The 17,475-nt window shown below is 51.7% G+C and overlaps 2 protein-coding genes and 1 non-coding gene across 3 annotated transcripts in view; 2 read left to right on the top strand and 1 right to left on the bottom strand.

Annotated features, from left to right (window-relative positions):
- The window catches only part of Fanci (FA complementation group I), a 60,991-nt gene extending 60,083 nt beyond the window's left edge, over window positions 1-908 (top strand). Inside the window, exon 38 of the mRNA XM_021166132.3 lies at window positions 292-908. Within this exon, the coding sequence (XP_021021791.1) occupies window positions 292-363 (72 nt within the window). The 3' untranslated portion in view covers window positions 364-908. The remainder of the gene's footprint in view (window positions 1-291) is intronic.
- Window positions 31-16,832, bottom strand: Polg (DNA polymerase gamma, catalytic subunit). The gene is made up of 23 exons (XM_021166131.3): window positions 16,648-16,832; window positions 15,181-15,948; window positions 12,555-12,750; window positions 11,419-11,583; window positions 11,161-11,307; window positions 10,955-11,034; window positions 10,586-10,768; window positions 10,334-10,482; window positions 10,071-10,197; window positions 9,059-9,295; window positions 7,388-7,508; window positions 7,115-7,192; window positions 6,699-6,806; window positions 6,095-6,255; window positions 5,448-5,501; window positions 5,231-5,348; window positions 4,677-4,812; window positions 4,334-4,580; window positions 2,765-2,887; window positions 2,518-2,686; window positions 2,200-2,408; window positions 1,132-1,292; window positions 31-680 (listed from the first exon to the last, which is right to left on the bottom strand). The coding sequence occupies exons 2-23, from the start codon at window positions 15,786-15,788 to the stop codon at window positions 604-606; spliced, it is 3,654 nt and encodes a 1,217-aa protein (XP_021021790.1). The 5' UTR covers window positions 15,789-15,948; window positions 16,648-16,832; the 3' UTR covers window positions 31-603.
- A 164-nt stretch (window positions 16,833-16,996) lies between these two features.
- Trnar-ucg (transfer RNA arginine (anticodon UCG)) lies at window positions 16,997-17,069 on the top strand. The gene has a single exon. It is a non-coding gene; the product is annotated as a tRNA-Arg (tRNA).
- The last annotated feature ends 406 nt before the right edge of the window (window positions 17,070-17,475 follow it).

Raw genomic sequence — 17,475 nt, 5'->3', positions numbered from 1 at the left:
AGAAGCTAGAAATAATATCAGTAGACAAGACCCAGTCAAAATTAGACATTTATATAAAATAATCTGGCTAACTGGCTGATGCGGAGTTCCGTAGATCACTGTGCCCCAGGCCCTCTGTAGCTGTGATGCTCCAGGCTCCCAGCATCTCGTCCATCTACTCAGGACGGGGTTCTAAGTCACAACCTGGGCAGCAGATGGGAAAGCATGACTGCTGTTCCAGGAGTTTGGTGTTTGTTTTTATTCCCATCACCTTAGAACAAGGTTGTCAAAATTTCTACTCTCCCCTTCTAGGGCACTGCATCAGCACATACACAGCAGGACAGAGAACCAGCCAAGAAGAGGAGGAAGAAATGCCTGAGTTAATGTGACCTTTGGGGCATCTGCTTCATTTGTGCCCAACAGTACCCCTCGTCACACAGCCTGCACTGACGTTGGTGTCCTGGTTCTGAACGCACTGAACCTGCCTTCTGTTAGGAGGACTCTCCTGGGCAGGTCCTGCTACAGAAAAATGGCTGCCTTTTGCAAAAAAGCACATCTGAAAGCCTGAGTCTAAACCGCTCCAATAAAGCTCCACAGGAGCAAATACAGAGCCTCCAGACAGAGCTAGGGTCCAGGCTGGCTTCGTTTTTCCAAGGAGCCTTTGGTGAGTTCAATTATCTGGTAAATATCCAGTGCTTCACCTGTAAGACAGTGGAAATTGGTTAGGATGCCTCCAGAATTGTGACTGAGCTCAGAAATGAGAATCTGAATGTTGGGGTCAAAGACAGTGGGTGTGAGGGAGTATTTGAGAGTGGCAGCTTGTCTTATTATAACACAAGCTTTCTAACCAACTCTGGCATTTTCAGCACAGATACATTTTTTCCATGTTAAGAATGCACTTTGGCTTATACAATAAAACTTGAAACATTTCTGGTGTAGTTTTGAAAATGGGTCAGTGTACATGGAACATTTGAAATTCTAGCATCTTCTTCATTTACTATGAGCCACCCTCTGCAACAGTTCCCTTTGTGATTTGAATATCACATTCATTTTAGAATACGACATAAGTTAAATGCAGGTTTCTTGCCGAGAGCCCCGAGGTTCTAAGCTACTTCCCACTGTACATGTAGAGCGAACAAAGAGTGCACTCACCCTGGGGGATCCCGTATCTCCTTTCCATCCCAGTTGGGTTAGAAGGAGTTTTACAGTCCATAGTCACTTCCTTCCTGAGGCACTGGTCAATGTCTACTGCACTGAAAAAGGCGACTGACTGGGGCAGATCATTCAGACCCAGCTTATAGGCAAACATGCACCTGAAAGAAAGCGAGTCTTCCCTCACAGCCATGCCCTGCTGTGAATATAGGCTCCTCACTCCAGGAGGAGAGACAGCAGCGCTTCTCCTATTTCAATCACTCGCTCTTAGCAAAACCATGAGACTGGAGGCTATACTGCCTAATACCTTTGAGATACTGAAATACAATTAGGGACTCAACACACTTTTCTTATTGATACTTAAAAAATAAAAATAAAAAAAAGAAATTGGACCCAAATATGAGAAATAAATGTGTACTTTTAAACACAACCATCCTCAAGTCCAGGAGACAGGAGAGCATGGGTAATGATGCTGCACTTTAAGCTTGTTATTTACCCATTATCAGGATAGCTCATGGGACTCAGGTTCTGACTGGCAGATCAACAGGGAATAGTAACAGTAACTTACATGAGCTAGGTTTTTAGTATAAATAAATACAATTCAACAGGTGTGGTGGCACACACCTTTATTTAGTCCCACCACTTGGGGAGGCAGAATGGTGAATCTGAGTGAATTCAGGTGGATCTCCAAGTTCAAGGCCAGCCTGGTCTATATAGTGTTCTAGGACATCGAGGACTACATAGAAAGACCCTGTTTCAAAAGAAAAAACAAAAACCCAGAACACCCAAAACAAAGACACTACATGTTTTCTAAGTTGCATTTGTATTTCCTCTTGAATGTCTCCACACTGACTCCAGGCATACAATACTAATCCAGGGGAGCAATAACACGCCAGAGCCCGTGACCTGGCCACGAGGATGATTCAATATCGCAGCATGCCACTTTCAGACTAACAACGTTGAGGTCCTTTTTAGGACTTCCATAAACTTTAAAAATAAAAAGGCTGAACCGGTCAGTTCTGAGTTGACAACTCATAGCTGCTCAGTGAGCCCTAAGACCCAACATACCTGGTCAGGAGATTGGTGATCTGCAGTGCCAGGGCGGCACGGTAGCGGTCCTCCTCACGCACCAGGTAGCGAACCTCATCGTGGATGCTGATGCAGAAGCGCCCATCAATGGCAAATTCCTCAAACAGCCACTTCATGGCCACAAGCATGAGGTGTAAGTAGTCTACAGCAGAGCTCTGTACCACCCAGTTCACACGACTGGTTATAAACTAGAGATACAGGGACATCAGTGAGCCACTCACCATCTACCTCTCGGCCAGGAACCCTGCCTCCCAGCCCAACCTTCTCACCACACTCCATGGTGGTAAGATACCTCACCTCTCCCTGGACAACTGAGGGCTCCAAGGCTCTGCTGATGCAGCAGCCCAGCACTGGGGTACGCGGTATGTCAGACATGGCAATGCTCTCCAGCTTATTAAACATTTCTGACTCTGTGCCCCCTGTCCATGCTCGTTCAGCGGCTACCTCCCACTTCTTCCATCGTGATCTGGGGGAACAAAGACCCCCTTGGTCAGCCCTTTGGGACCCCACAAGTCCCCACATCTTCACCACACAAGGCTCTCACTTCCTTGAAGCTTCTCTTCGGATCATTCGAAGATCTTGTAGGGAGACCCAGCCGTCCTCTGTCCTGTCCACAGGAAGACTCAACTGTTTCACCAGCCACTCACCATCCGCAGACAGCCGATACCTGGGGGTAGTAGCAGCACCATGTCATCCCATTAAATGGTCTCCTTTGTGGCACAGACTCACTGGGGATGGCAAGTAGGAAGACACCAAAACAGAAACACAAGCTTTTGTGTCCCCAAAGGCCTAGGCTGTATCATGTTAACCCAGTGATGGGCAGACGGTCCCAGTGCCCAATGACCAACAGCAGCCTCTTTTTATAGTTCAAAGTACAGTGACCCCTGAAGGGGAGAAGGGACCTGGAGGAACCAAAAACATGTCAGCCAAGCCCAACTTCTTAACTCCTACTGTTCCAGACTCTCAGCATTCCTCAGGGCTCCAGACCATGTCACCTATTGGCAAGGAACATCAGGACATCCCCACAATTTAGGCCTTCAATTCAAATTCTTGTGATGTTTTTGTTCTCTGTCAAAAGTGAATATGCTGAGTGGTTTCTATCAAGCTGACAAAAAGCCAGGGTCAACTGAGAGAATGCCTCATTGCACTCACCTACAGGCAGATCTGTAGGGCTGTGTGTGGGGGATTAGAGAATGATGGGGGAGGGCACAGCCTACTGTGGGAGGCTCCAGGCAGGTAATCTCAGAGTATGCCAGAAAGCAGGCTTAGCAAGCCAGTATATAGTTATAATTCCTCCATGGTCTCTACACTTGAGTTTCTCTCAGTGATATGAAACCTAAGGGTTGTTAGGATTAAATAAACTTTCCTCCCAAAATTGCTTTTGGTCATGGTGTTACCCTCAGAAATAGAAAGCTTTCCACAGTCAATCAGCTACCCAAATGGGGACACTTCACAGTATACCTAATTTCAAACAAAACAAAAACAAAAATACAACAAAAAAAAGGGCTGGAGAGATAGCTCAGCAGTTAAGAACACTGACTGCTCTACCAGAGGTCCTGAGTTCAATTCCCAGCAACCATATGGTGGCTCACAACCATCTGTAATGGGATCTGATGCCCTCATCTGGTGTGTTTGAAGACAACAGTGAAATAACATACATGAAATAAATCTTAAAAAAAAAAAAAAAAAAAGCTGCCAACATAGTGCCACCTCTCCTCCCCTGCACTTGGCCCTGAGCACACCCCATGGAGCACTGCTGAAGGAGGGCCTGCACTCAGGCTTTGCATATTTCTGCACCTTCAGTGCCTGTCTATCTGCTTACTTTTTTTCCTACAGCAATGAGCACAGGACCCCTAACCTCCTGTGGGTGTTACATAAGGAAGGAGGTTGGGCCTGTGTTATAAATAACCACTGATGACAACACACCCTAAGTACAGTTTTGCCCTGTGAAGGAAAAACTAACACTATAAAGACAATGTTACAATTCTAGAGATAAACCCTCCGCAGCTAGGTTTAGAGGGACAGCACTCAAGTGATGGCCCAGAGATGGAGGAGAGCTGTAAAGCAGGCCTGTGGTCCTGGGATGCTAGTGTGGGGGAAAAGGGACCCTCACCGGCGCAGGCCTTTTGTGACTGCATACATCTGCTGGGCCTTCTCAGCTGCCTCCTGCCTTGTGAGCCTGTGGTTGAACTGCATCAGTAGGCGCTCAGCAAAGGACTGCCCAGCCCCATAGATGCGGCCATAGTTGAAGATTTTGGCATGCTCTCGGCTGATGCCCACAGTGGCAGCTGTCTTGCTATGCAGATCAGTGCCTCTGCTCTTCCTGCCCTGCAGAGTCATCCAGCCAAAGGCCGTGCAGCCTGGAGAACAGACATCAGTGAGAAGCTCAGACATACTTGGCCCATCCTCCTTGAGGTCCTGTCACCTCACCCCTGCCCAAGCCAGGCCCTGCTTACCATGCATCCCAGCAAAGTGAGCATCTCCAAGTACAGCTGCGATCCACAGTTCCTGTGAGTCCACATCAGCACCCACAAGGACATAGCCAGGTGGAGCCTGCACCATGGCTTTCAACTCACTGCCTACCCGGTCAGGCTGTAGGAAGAGTGGGATCAGGACCATCTAGAAGCCCAAGGCATCTGCTACCCTGGATTTCTAGGCCCAGTGCTGACAAAGTACTTGGTATTTCTCCTGGGGGAAGACTTTGGAGAATGCCACACAGCCCTGATCCAGCTAGAAAATGAAGAAACTCTATGAAACTGTACACCAGACCCCCACTGACCTGGTTCATCTAAACTATGACAGCTGTGGCCACTATGCCTAGAATTGTCTAGTTAGCAGCAGGTACCTAAAACACATTTGCTAAAGGAATGGATGACGTGAAGCCAGATTTGAGCCCTCTGTAGCCCAGGGAACTTTCTCATATCCCTGGCTAAAACTCCAAAGGCTCTGAGATCGTTTCCAAAGACCTGAAAGAGGAAGAATAGGATCCAGGAACAGAGAGGACACATACCCGAGCATTACTGGCAGTGAGCCACGTGGGCTCCACAGCTCGACGGGTGATGGTGCCAGCAGTCACCACCTGGGGTAGGATGGCCCCATAGTGGCCTTCCTCATCAAAGCTGGGGTGCCTGGAATAGGGAGAAGCAAAGAAGTGTCAGCAGGCTTGTTCTAGCCCTAAGACCCACACCACTCAGGTCTCTATCTCACAAGCACCCAGTATACCGTACCTGGTCACAGCCCGGGGCAGAGCTGACCTGGGGAGCCATACCACCATCTGGGAACTGTAGGACAAGAAAGCTAGCTCAGCACGACATAATGTATTCCAATGCACTGTCACCAGCATTTTGCACCCCATCAGTTTCAGGGATGCTATGTGGCCCTTGAAGCCTGGCGTCAACACTTCTTACTAACCTTACTCAGGGTGGGCTCTCAGAAGAATCAGGGTAGAATGTACCAATCCCCTCACAGAGGCCTTGTGATCATAACCATCTTGGAAATGACCTTTGAGATAAATCCATTTGCCACGACAGACAGTTTCAGCTCTCAATGCCTAATACAGGTTTCAGATAACCAGCCCTCCAAGGTCTTTATCCACAACCCATGGCTCCAGCAGCTATATTAGAAGATTTAACTGGAGTTGGGACAGCCAAAATCCTTCCATGTAAACACAAAGTCCTCCCTACATAAACAGAGAAACTCAAGCCCAAGACCCAAGTCACCAGGACCAACACTAAGCCTCTCTACCTAGGCTGCCCTCTGGAGTAGGTGCAGGCAAATCACCAATGCCAGAGCAGAACTGGAGGAAAGGAAGCTCGGGGCCACAGATGCCTGACAGACATACAGACAGGCCTCCTGTAACCCCACTTTGGCCTACCTGATACGTTTATGAGCATTCCTCCAAAAAGAAATCATTTTATTTATTTCCAGGGCACGAGGCCCACTGGCACCTCCTGGGCCAGCCTGCAGGGTGCCATCCTCCATCTTGGGCAGGAAATCTTTGGCAAAGGGACTTCCCACATTGTAGTTGTTACCGTCCTGTGGAGGACAAAGAAAGGGTTGGGACAGGTAGCACAGCACCAGATAGGAAATGGACATGGACACTGGGCCTTCTCCCAACAGAACCTAAAACCTCCCGCAGCTGGGGCAGATCCCACCCAGGTATCTTGCATATCTTTAAGTGCACATACAAGAATGCAATCAGACAAAGCTAGTAACAACAGCCAACGGAAGCTCCCGGATGACAGATACAATGCTACACACTTGATATATGTCAGGTAACCCCACCAGGATGCCGCTCACCACTCAACTTTCAATAGAAAATCAAAAGCACTAAGACATGAAAATTGCCCTAAATCATATGATTTAGGAGCCACTATGACTGTCAATCCCACAAAAAGCAGTTCCCTAGTCTGAGTAACCATGAAGTCCTACTGTGGGCCATAATCACAGTGAGAACATGAGGCAGCCACAAACCATACCTTGTGAGGCAGCTTGAAAAACCAGCAACCAGGGATATTCACATCATTATAAGGTCCGTTGCCATGGTGATAAGTGGGCTGGCTGGATTTGGGGGCACAAGCAGCAGGCTGTGGGGGCCACACACCCAGATCAGGCCCTGCTCCAGCACCTGCATTCAGCAAGGGCCAGCGGGTAGGGGAGGTGGGGGTGGGAAAAGGGCCTGAAACTGAGCAGGCAAATTGCAAAGTGACAGAAGAGCATGGTCACAGGTTCCCTCCTTGGTCCCCTACAGTTAAGAACCACAGGGGAATAGGGCAGCATCTCCAAGTCTCCCAAAACCTAGTGAACTCTGGTGGGAAAGAGCTTTGTGAGCATGACAAAGTCCCAACTGTCCATACCCACCCAGAGAGCCCAAGCAGGTAGGTGTCTTGCTCACCAGAACTAGAGGTTGGTTCAGCCCTGAATTCTCCATCTTGGCCTCAGCCTCTACGTCTAAGCAGCCCAGTTCTTCTACCTGGATGGGCCCAGGAATTGGGGTGTGAGAGGTAGGCAGCTGTAGGCCTGAATTCACCAGCCCTTCCCTCCAAAGAACTCAGACTAGACCAATCTAGGGTGAGCAACCAGTGGCAGCTCCCATACAAAAGGTGTTCCATTTTCCTAGAGAGACAGACCCTCACGTAGCAGGCTCACAGTCAGAGTGCGTCCTCACCGTTTGCCACATGGCACTACTGTCAGTGAGTAAGAACTCCTCAGCCAGGTCTACCTCCTGGGGCTCCAATTGCTGCTTCCCCTGTTCAAGGCAGTGCTTCCTGTATAAGGACTCGATGGCTCTGTGCAGAGAAAATAACTGCTGATTACCGACCGGGAGCTTGCTCAGGCCAGGCAGCTCGCTGGGGTTTTCTTCTGGTCCTTGGTTAGATCTCACATCAGCTGAGGAAGGAGACAACAATTTCTCTGGCTTTTAATTTCTCTGAATTAGGTGGAACAACCCAACTGACTTCAGCACACTGGTGACAGGCTGGGTTTCAATAACTGGTATGACTCAAATCCAAGTTCCTCTATGCTTGAGGGCTCTGGAAGCAAAGCAGGGGACATGAGCACAGAAGGCTACCTGCAGAGCTAGCTCCTGGCCACACCCAGGTGTGGGCTCAGTGGAGCAAGGCCGTGTTAGTCCTTCCTCTGAAAATCTGACGCCCTGTGATTCCTGACACCCTGTGGAACCAGGACCCTCGGTCACCTTCACTACCTTGACCTCTGCATAACACCTGTCTATCCATCAAACACATCAGCTTGTCTAGGCTGTCAGTTATAAATGTGTGCTTGCCTCCTGTGTATGAGGAAAGAGTTCAATCTCTAGAACCATAAAATTTGAAACTTGGAAAGAAAGAAAGAAAGAAAGAAAGAAAGAAAGAAAGAAAGAAAGAAAGAAAGAAAGAAAGAAAGAAAGAAAGAGAGAAAGAAAGAAAGCCACCCACATGTAAAAACTCTCCACACCCATCATCTCAGTAGTTGAAAAGCTGAGGCAATGGGCTAGACAGAGGGCTGGCTCAGTGGTTAAGAGCCCCGCTGCCCTTCCAGAGGACACGGGTTCGGTTCCCAGCACCTACAAGTTGGTTCACAACCATCTATAACTCCAGTTCCAAAGTTACACCCTCTTCTAATCTCCACCATATACCAGGCATATAAGTGGTGCACATACGGAGAGTCATAAAGTAAAAATGTAGTGATGATGATGATGGGAAAAAAATAAAAAAGAAAGAAAAGCTGAGGCAGTAAGATGGCCTTGAGGTTGAGAGCAGCCTAGACAACATAGTGAATCCTAGGCTAGCCTAGGCTTTGGAATGAGCCCAACTCAAAGCTGAAAATCAAATAAAGTAGAAGATAAATAATTAGGGCTGGTAAGATGGCTCAGTAGGTAAGAGCACCTGACTGCTCTTCTGAAGGTCCGGAGTTCAAATCCCAGCAACCACATGGTGGCTCACAACCATCCGTTATGAGATCTGACTCCCTCTTCTGGAGTGTCTGAAGACAGCTACAATGTACTTACATATAAATAAATAAATCTTTTTAAAAAAAAGAAGATAAATAAATAAGAGTAAAACTCTTTTCTCATTGAGCTGCTTAGATACCAAGTGAGGTTTTCACTGCACAACCCTCAGTAACATGGTGGCTGGCTTGTAGCGAGCACTCACATTCCACTCAAGAAAAGCTGCAGGCCAGCCCTTCCCCAGGCCACACCCCCAAACCTTCCCTCTGTACTCGTGCAAAGGCAGCTGTGCTGCTGAGACAAAGAACTAGACCCCTTCCCATCAGCCAGACCTGACCTCGGAAAGGAAGGGACGCAGCCCCTTCCTCCTTGGAGCTGGAACCTGAGTCTTACCTGTAGGGGCAGGTTACTGCAGCGGATTCTACAGTGGGGCTCACTGGCAGCTCCGTCAGATTATCCCGACGCCCAGGCACTAGGTAGCCCCAACCATGAGAGTCTGAGTAGTGTAAAGGAAAACCATCCCAGGTCAGTGCCATGAGCTTAGGAGTGACCCGCATTTGCAGGCTGAGGAGGCTGGGGCCGGGAGCCCAGGCAGGGTCATCTAGTCGAGGGCAGAGCTTCCGATACCACCTATTCCCCACAACAGGGGTTTAAAAAAAAAAAGTGTTCCATTAGGGAGAAGGGAGTAGGAAGGGTCTCTCTTCCACGACATACCTCAGCCCACCTCCAGGCCTCCAAGCATTCTGCTGCCTCTTGTGGGGGGCTTTGAACCTGTGTGGCATCTCCTAGCATTACTGATCTGTGTGTCTCACTGGCATCCTCCAGTCAAAGCCCCTTTCCAAGCCTCACTGCAGCCTCTCAGCAGCAGCAGAGCTTCCTTCCTACCCATCACAACTCCCACTGCTGCAGACACACTGCTGTCTCTCACAGGCTGATCACCAGAGCTGAGACCATGAAGCTAGCACCAAGGCATTTGCATCCAGGGTCACAAAAGTGCAGTGAGCTACCCCACTGGTCACTATGGCTGCCCTTTTCCTCATCTGTCTCTAAGACACCAATGAGCAGCACCTCCTCAAAGAAAGTGCCCCTTATTGCCACAGGCAGGACTAAAGTGCCTTAGACTATACAGTCTTATTACAGGTCAGCTTCCCCGGCTGGTCTGCACACCGCTGCTCCTGGAAGAGAGATGAGTTCCATTTGTGCCCTTGCTGCTGTCACAGGCGGCATGCCTACCGCAGGGCTCAATGCACTGTGCCATTAGGGTCAGAGTCAACACAAGTGAGCAGAAACGGAAGGATGAACACACGTCAGACATCCCAGGTCCCAGACCTTGCTGAGGCCCAAACAAGGAGGGCCCAAGGATCCTGCAAAACAGCCTCTGTGTGCTATGGAGAACCAGTCTTACCCAGGGTGTCCTGGAAGGTGCTGGGGTCGCTTAGGCAGGAGGTCCGTGGTGCTCCTCAGCTGCTGGAACCGGCTGTGGGCCGTTACACTTCGCTGAAGCTGCTCCTCCTCGCTGGGCGGGCCAGGATCTGTGCACAGTTCGGAAGCTTAGAACCAGAAGGGACTCACAGGTCTGGAAGACTACAGCAACCCTTTCCAAGGGTCCCCTGGGTCCTAGGTCTGTCCCAGAGATCACCCTGTCCCATTCCCATCTAAGCTTCCCACCTTCCTGATCCATGGGATCCCCAAAGGGCCCAGCTCCCTCGATGGGCAACTTGCTGGCTGAGGCTGGCTTCTTCACCTTCTTTGCCTTTTTCTGCTTAAACTCCTGCAAATCCCATTCTAGGTCCCAGAGCCAAGGGTCTTCTTTGTACCTGCAGAGCCAGTCCACCAGGCTAGGGTTAAGGCTGAGCTAAAATTCAGGCCTCCTACCTGCCTGTCCCCTGCATTGACCCAGCCTGCCCAAAACCTGACTACCTCTCTCCTGAGAGCAACTGACAGGCATCATTAGCCAGATCCATCAGCGACTTCTTCATCTCCCGCTGGAGCTCCTCATATGTGTTCTGTGCCTCTGTCAGGTAACGCTCCCAGTTCTGGTTGACAGGCAGGTAGGACACACCCATCTCCAGCATGCCAGCCAGAGTCACTGGGTGGGGACACCTAAGGGACAAACACCAAGGGCTGCCATAAATGACCACAGGAGACAATCATTGAATATAGGGGCTCCATTCTCTCAGCCTACAAAAGCTAAGTGGCCAGCCTAAGGAAGAATCAGCCCTGCCTGGTTACAGTGGGACCGAGTACCAGAGCCTAGCCGCCCCAGGGACTCCCCTGGCTCCCCCTCACCTCTCCAAGAAGAGTGGCAGCTGCTGCTGGAAAACCTCAAAGGTGGCCCACACATCACGGGCACAGTACTGCATCAGATCCTAGCACAAGGTAACAAGGAACTTGTTGCGGGGACAATGGAGGAAACCAGGGACAACCCCAGCTACCTCCCCAAGTTCAGTTGCAGGTTGCTCACAGCCTGTGTATTGGCTGTGCCAGCGCCATACCTGGAAGTTCTCTCGGATATCCCGCATACTGCCTTTGACGAACAGCTCCCGAGGTTCCTTCTCTAAGGGAGGTCCCCCCACATAAAGGTTGTGCACATCTGCAAGATTATTGGCACTGCTGATATCCATCCAGTCCCAAGATGAGATCTGAGAAACCAAAGGGAAGTCAGCGTGGTCTCAAGCACAACAAGTAGAGCACTGACGGGATGGATCTTCAGCACCCCTCTCTAGACAGGACAGACCCAAATGCACACTCACCGCTGGCCCGTGGGCTTTCCTCGGGGACTTCGGCCCTCGCTTTGTGGGCTGCTGGGTCTTGTGCTTTCCCTGCTTGGCTCCCATCCACAGGCTGCGCTGGAAGCTGCTCAGCCCTGAGATGGCCATGTGCATGCTCATAGTATCGAGAAAACGCATCCGGGAGTCCTGAAGGAAGGGCAGGGGAGGGAAGGCTGCAACACAGGGGCCAGCTGGCCAGCCCCTCCTTAGCTCCTCACACAGCCTTTGCCCCAGCACACAGCCTCCAACATAAAACACAGAAGTCTCAAGCTTCACCTATCACCTGTAAGGGACCTGCCCAATTCCCGAACATGCAAAACTGGCTCAGTCCCAGGGCACAAGTACTTCCAGGCTTCCAGCAACAACCTGGGGAACTCCAGGTAGACTGACTAAACAAGGCCTTCAGAGCTATGGGCCAGACCCCCAGCTCTGGTCCTGGCCCTAGCCTTCCCAAGCTGTGGCCCCTGGCAAGTCAGCAAGGCCTTCGCACCTTAAATGCCAGGCTAAGGGTGTTACTAGGCCTACTCCCTTGCCCTGCCATTCACCTTACCCTGCTGTGAAGAGTCAAAGAAAAAGGGTTTTTATAATCTAAGAAATGTCATTACCACACATCAGACAGCTCTGGTTGTCTGACATGTGTGCTATTCAAACTCTGCTCAAAGTCCACTGAGCGAGCTTCTCTTATCTCTCTTTACAGGGACTGGGGCTTAGAGATGTTAAGGAAAAAATACTGCCCAGCAACAGCTGAGGCAGGATGTGGCCCAGGCTGTAACTCAGAGCCCTCAAAAACTCTAAAATGCCATTCTAAGATAAGAGCCATTTTATCCTGGACTAACTCCCAGTCCTGCGCCAACACAGCAGGGATGGAGCTCCCTGCGGTCTTTAGGGAAGACAGGAGTCATCTGCCACAACAGTTTCAAACATCATGTTAGTGTGTTGTAAATCTGTTCTGGAGATCAGCAGCTGAGCAGAGACCAAGCAAAGCTGGTCAACAGACATCCCAGCAATGCTGGAAAGGGGGTGGAAACAGTCACCGAGAAAGCAAGGCTTTTCCTAGCAAAGGTGACAGGGCTTTTAGCCCACCTTACGCCACAGCACGCCATTCCCACAAACCTTACCTGAATCAGATACTGCTCCCTGATATGGGCTCGGTCAAAGGAAACATTGTGCCCCACCACTAACTGTTCCTGCCCATCCTGCTTGGTGGAGCTGCTGGCACTAGTGGAGCCCCCCAAAGGGATTAGGTCAGCCGGCGATAGCTGGCTGGTCCAAGAGTAACGCTCTTCCACCAGCCGCCGGCTGCACCAGGAATACCTGAAAGAAGCAAGAGTGGACAGGGTTACCATGAAGGACTAGACTCTATTCCATACCACCCACACATGCCAGGTCCCCAAGGGCTGCTCCTCACGCCACTCACTGTCACAGAAGTCAGGGGATCATTGAGGAGAGAAATGACACGGCCCCTTTACTATTCGCCTCCCACAGATTAACAGAGCTAACAGCTATGACTGGGTGTCATGGGCAGGAAGGTGTGTGGGCCCACTGGGTATGCAGCAAGCTCTGAGACCTTTATGAATAGGACCAACCCCTTGTGTCTTTAAGCACAAAACAGCTAGTGTGCCAAGTGCTAATTAAGGAGATGGCTGGTGACACAACCCAAAGTGGAGAATTTAAAGTAGAAAAAAATTTTTTTTAAAAAGACAAATGCTGCGTACAGAGAGTGAATTGGCTGAGGGCTGCAAAGACTCCGAAGGACAAATAAATCATGCACAGGAGCAGCCACCTCAGTGAGAGCGAGCGCCAAGATGAGAGGATGGATGCACACGTGCCAGAGTGGGTGTGGAAGAGACAGATGAGTGCTGTTTGCGAGGGCCTGACTCTGACTCAGGAGAAGGCTAGTCTGCTCAAGATCCCAAAGTGAGGAGAGCGGCCACTAACAGAGACCTGCCCCAAGCCATGCACACTTCCAAAGGACTGAGGCCACACAGTGGACAGTACAGCTCTGACGGAGCTCCCTCCAACCTTTAGGGAACACAGGAGTGATCTGCCTCAAGTTTCCAACTGAAAAACTAACTGCTTTAAGTCTGGCCAACTCTAATGCGTTTGCACTCCATGGTGGGACGACGTAAAGCACTCACGCTGGAGCCTCCTCTTACCCCAGCCTGCCAAAGTCCTTTGTAACAACAGAAGCAAGGGCTATGACGATGACAAGAATTTCAGTTAATAGAAGTCACACTGGTGTCTAGACACAAGCCTGCAGCTGTGTATGAAGCCATCTTAATATAAACTTAGGTATGATGAAAAAAAAAAGGAGAGCCAAACTTCAGATCAGCTGGAATCCATGTTATCAATGCTGAAGTTCTCCTTAGACTCCCAAATGCCAAGGGCCTGGGTGATCTCCCTTCAGGCAAGTGACTGATCAAAGCCCTTACCACAAGCCTTCTGGAAGCTACCTTCTGGGGGACCCAGCTGTCTGCCCCACTCCTACAGGCTGTGTGCTGGTCAGGTTATACACCCGTGTGGCAGGTAACGTGGCCATGCTGTCCACAGCTATAACAGTCACATGACAAGGAGAAAGGTCTTCGCACAAGCCCAGACCTCAGCACTGGCTTCTGCAGTCAGGCAGACTCTGTGGTGCCCCCAGGCCCACTGACAGAATGGAATGAGAATGGAGGCAGAATGGGAAGGAGAGAGAAGTGAGGAAGATGGAAAGGTGGAAAGGAAGAACGGGGACTTGACCTGTCCAAAAATGACCAACTGACCAAAAATCTCATGGACACTGCTTCCGTCCAGCCACCCAAGCCTGCTCTATCTTTTCAGACGATGGCTTGCTGTTCCCCTGGACTCTGGCCACCACGTCACATGAGCCCTGTGCTTCTTATCACAGCTTCAACTAAGTCACTGCGGACGAAACCATCTAGATGCGCTCGTTCCAGCCAGGAATGCCTACCTTAGCTATATAGCCATGCTTTCACCATTTTCAACTGCATATATAACATTTCGCAGCTTTCTTTACAAAGATGGAGCTTCCAATAGGAATAAAGAAACTGCCAACTTTTTTTTTTTTTTTTGCTGGCCATGCCTGAAAGCATTAAGGTTGTAAATAGTATTTTAATCCTGGAACGAAGAAGAATAAAAAAGGGGGAGAAACAGTACTGCCATCATTGCTTGAAAAAGAAACCTGGGTAGCACTTAGAAAGTTATTTTAAAAGAAAAGGAAGAGACTGGATATACTTCTTTGAGACCAAAATCTCTACTTAGGAGGAAGTACTAATTCTTGGCTGGGGGGAGGACAAGACTAGGCTACCTTCACGGGCATTCAGGAGGAAGACACTGGGGATGTGAGCACTGTAAACCGCCTAGAGCAATCCCACCTCAGGAACACCTTCGTGTGCAAACTAACCAACGGCACTCCCAAAACCAAACACAGGCCAAATGGCTTTTCAGACTAACTTCTCACGGAAGCTGCTTGGGGTCAGGATTGAGGCACAAGCTCGTGATCATCTTAAATGGTCTCTCAGTCTGTCTCAAACACAACACGGTATCCTCTGCATGGGCCCTGACATGCGCTTGGGTGTTGCCTGGAGCCTATGTATTTTCCCACCAGAGCAAGCCTCACAGAAGCAGGATTAAGCAGGTTGAGTAACCTGCACACAGTGGGAACCCAGAAAATGTTCTCTGAACCAAACCACTAAGCCGGGCCCTCTACAAACGGTAGTCCCCTGTTGCTAACCCCCCACTTACCAGGCCAAGGGGGATATGGCCACCGCCAAAGTGGGGCAGGTTCCCTCTGCCAAGCAGACCTCCACGTCGAACACCAGGGCCCGCTCCTCGGGGATGGCCACGGGTTCGGCCTCCCCCTCGGGGCCGTACCGGGTCCAGCCCTCCGCCCAGGCCCAGCTCTTGGGCTCGGGGGGCAATTGGGCCTCCAATAACGAGGCGGCCGCCTCCAAGTAAGGCAGGCTCTGCTTCTGGGCCAGGAGGCGGAAGTGCTGGTCCAGGTTGCCCCCCAAGAGCCGGGGCAGGCGCAGCTCCACGTCTGGCAAGGGCGTGGCCGGCTGCCCCCAGAGCCCGTGCTTCCGCAGGTGCTCGATGCTGCGCTGCACCGCGGCCTCGTCGGGCATTTCCCCTCCGCACCCGAAGATCTGCTCGTGCAGGCCTCTCGACAGCATCTGGATGAGCAGAGGGTTGAGCCGCAGCTGCCCATTCTCGGAGGAGGGCATTTGCGATGGCGGCCGCCCGTCGCTGGGGACGGGGTCGAGGACGGAGCTGGAGACCCAGCGCGCGGTTGCTGGTACTGGCCCTGAGGCGACCTTGGTGCCAGCCACCTTCTTCCAGAGCAGGCGGCTCATGGTTGGTGCAGGGAGCCCCCCGCTGTGAGTCGGGGCACCGGGCTTTGGGCTCCAGCTTGACTGCTTTTAGTGGCCGAAAGACTCAGAGAGAGACGCGTCCCCTCTCTGTGCTCCTGTCAGTGAAATAGGTCTCACCATGCCTGCCTTCCTCACACAAGTCCTAAAGGAGACAGACGATAAAAGTGTTATTCCATGTGTTACGGACTTGGACAAACCGCTTATCCCGCATCAAACATCCTGCTGCGTGCCAAGCAAGCATTTTCTCCACTTGATCTTAGCCAAAAGGCCAGAGCGGAGTAGGGACATTTTTCTGTTCCGCCTCCAACAACTTTAAGAAATGGCACTGCCCCCTCTCGAGGAAAGGGCCACACCGGCTCGGCAATTAACTTGGGAGAAGCCGCTGGAGATGCTGACATGGGGAGACGCAGACAGACCAGGGTTCTGGCTCTCCAACTGCGTGACCTTGGCCCAGCTCCTTAGGCCCCGACCTCCTCCTCTGTAAAATGGGGTTAAGAACACTAGAGCCACGGGCCACTGCTGTTAGAGTGGCAGAGGGCGCGCTCGTCGCGTGGCCCTGACCCCAGTAGGCGCTCGGCAGACGGCAGTTGCCTGTCCCACCCCGCCGGCGGCCCGAGGGCCTAGCGCCCCAACTTCCGAACCCGCCAGACAGGCCATAGCCTTGGGGTCCGCACCCACACCCGGGCGGGCCTAGGGCGCCCTGGTCCGGGCGTCGGCGGCCACCCCCGCGCGCCGGGACACAGGGTCCCCGCCGCAGCCGCCGCCCTGCTCCCCGCCCGGCTTCCCGAGTGGAGAGGGAGCAGCCGCGCCGGACCCTCCCCCTGCCGAGCCCGCCGGAAACCTCGGTCCGCTCCGCGCTTCCCGTTCTGCCGCAGCCCACGGCCCTGGCGACGACGCGGCGTCCGCGGCGCGCGGCCCACGCAGCCTCCGGGTGGCGTGCGGTCTCGGGAGCAGCCGCAACTTCCCGTCTGCGCGAACTGGGTCCCGCGGCTACCCAGAGGCAGGCGGGAGACTCCCCCGAGCGTCCAATAAGAGCGCCGCCAATGGAGCCGCCCGCCCGCGGGGGTGCAGAGGGACTTCCGGGTGAGGCCCTCTGCTACTTCCCTCCCCACGGAAAAGATAGACCAGTCTGAAGCGAGCCTGAAGGCGGCTACACGCTTTAAGCTAAGTAAAGGTCCCTCTTCGCTGGCGGCCGCGTGGCCTAATGGATAAGGCGTCTGACTTCGGATCAGAAGATTGCAGGTTCGAGTCCTGCCGCGGTCGACTTGTGGGTTGTTTCGTTTTTATCTGTCAGTTTGTTAATCCCGAGATTCCCTTTGGAAATGAAGCGAAATTGACCGTAGTGGTTATGACCAACTTCTAGTCTAAACTTAATTCTTGGAACTCAAGGATCTGCGCAAACAACTGTCAGGGAGATACATTGCTAAAACGGTGACAGCGGTCGAGAGCCTTGTCCGGGCTGGAGAGTGGAGCAAACAGAGCTCGTGCCGTCCGAAGTCTAGATTTGTCACCTGTGGACCGCAAACGCTAAACCTCGAAGTGGAGTCTCCTCCCTCCAATCCCGGACAATGATGCTGGGGTTGATGCTGTTAAGTCCGATTGGTCGCGCCCACCGGGCACATCTGAAGCACGTCCCGCTTCAGAGATCTGTCAATCTCTGCGTCCACCT

Source organism: Mus caroli, unplaced genomic scaffold (assembly GCF_978045245.1).
Source record: "Mus caroli unplaced genomic scaffold, Mus_caroli_1 scaffold_8, whole genome shotgun sequence".
Taxonomy (NCBI): Eukaryota; Metazoa; Chordata; class Mammalia; order Rodentia; family Muridae; genus Mus; species Mus caroli.
The sequence above is the reverse complement of the archived record's forward strand: the minus strand, read 5'-3'. Positions and strand labels throughout refer to the sequence as shown.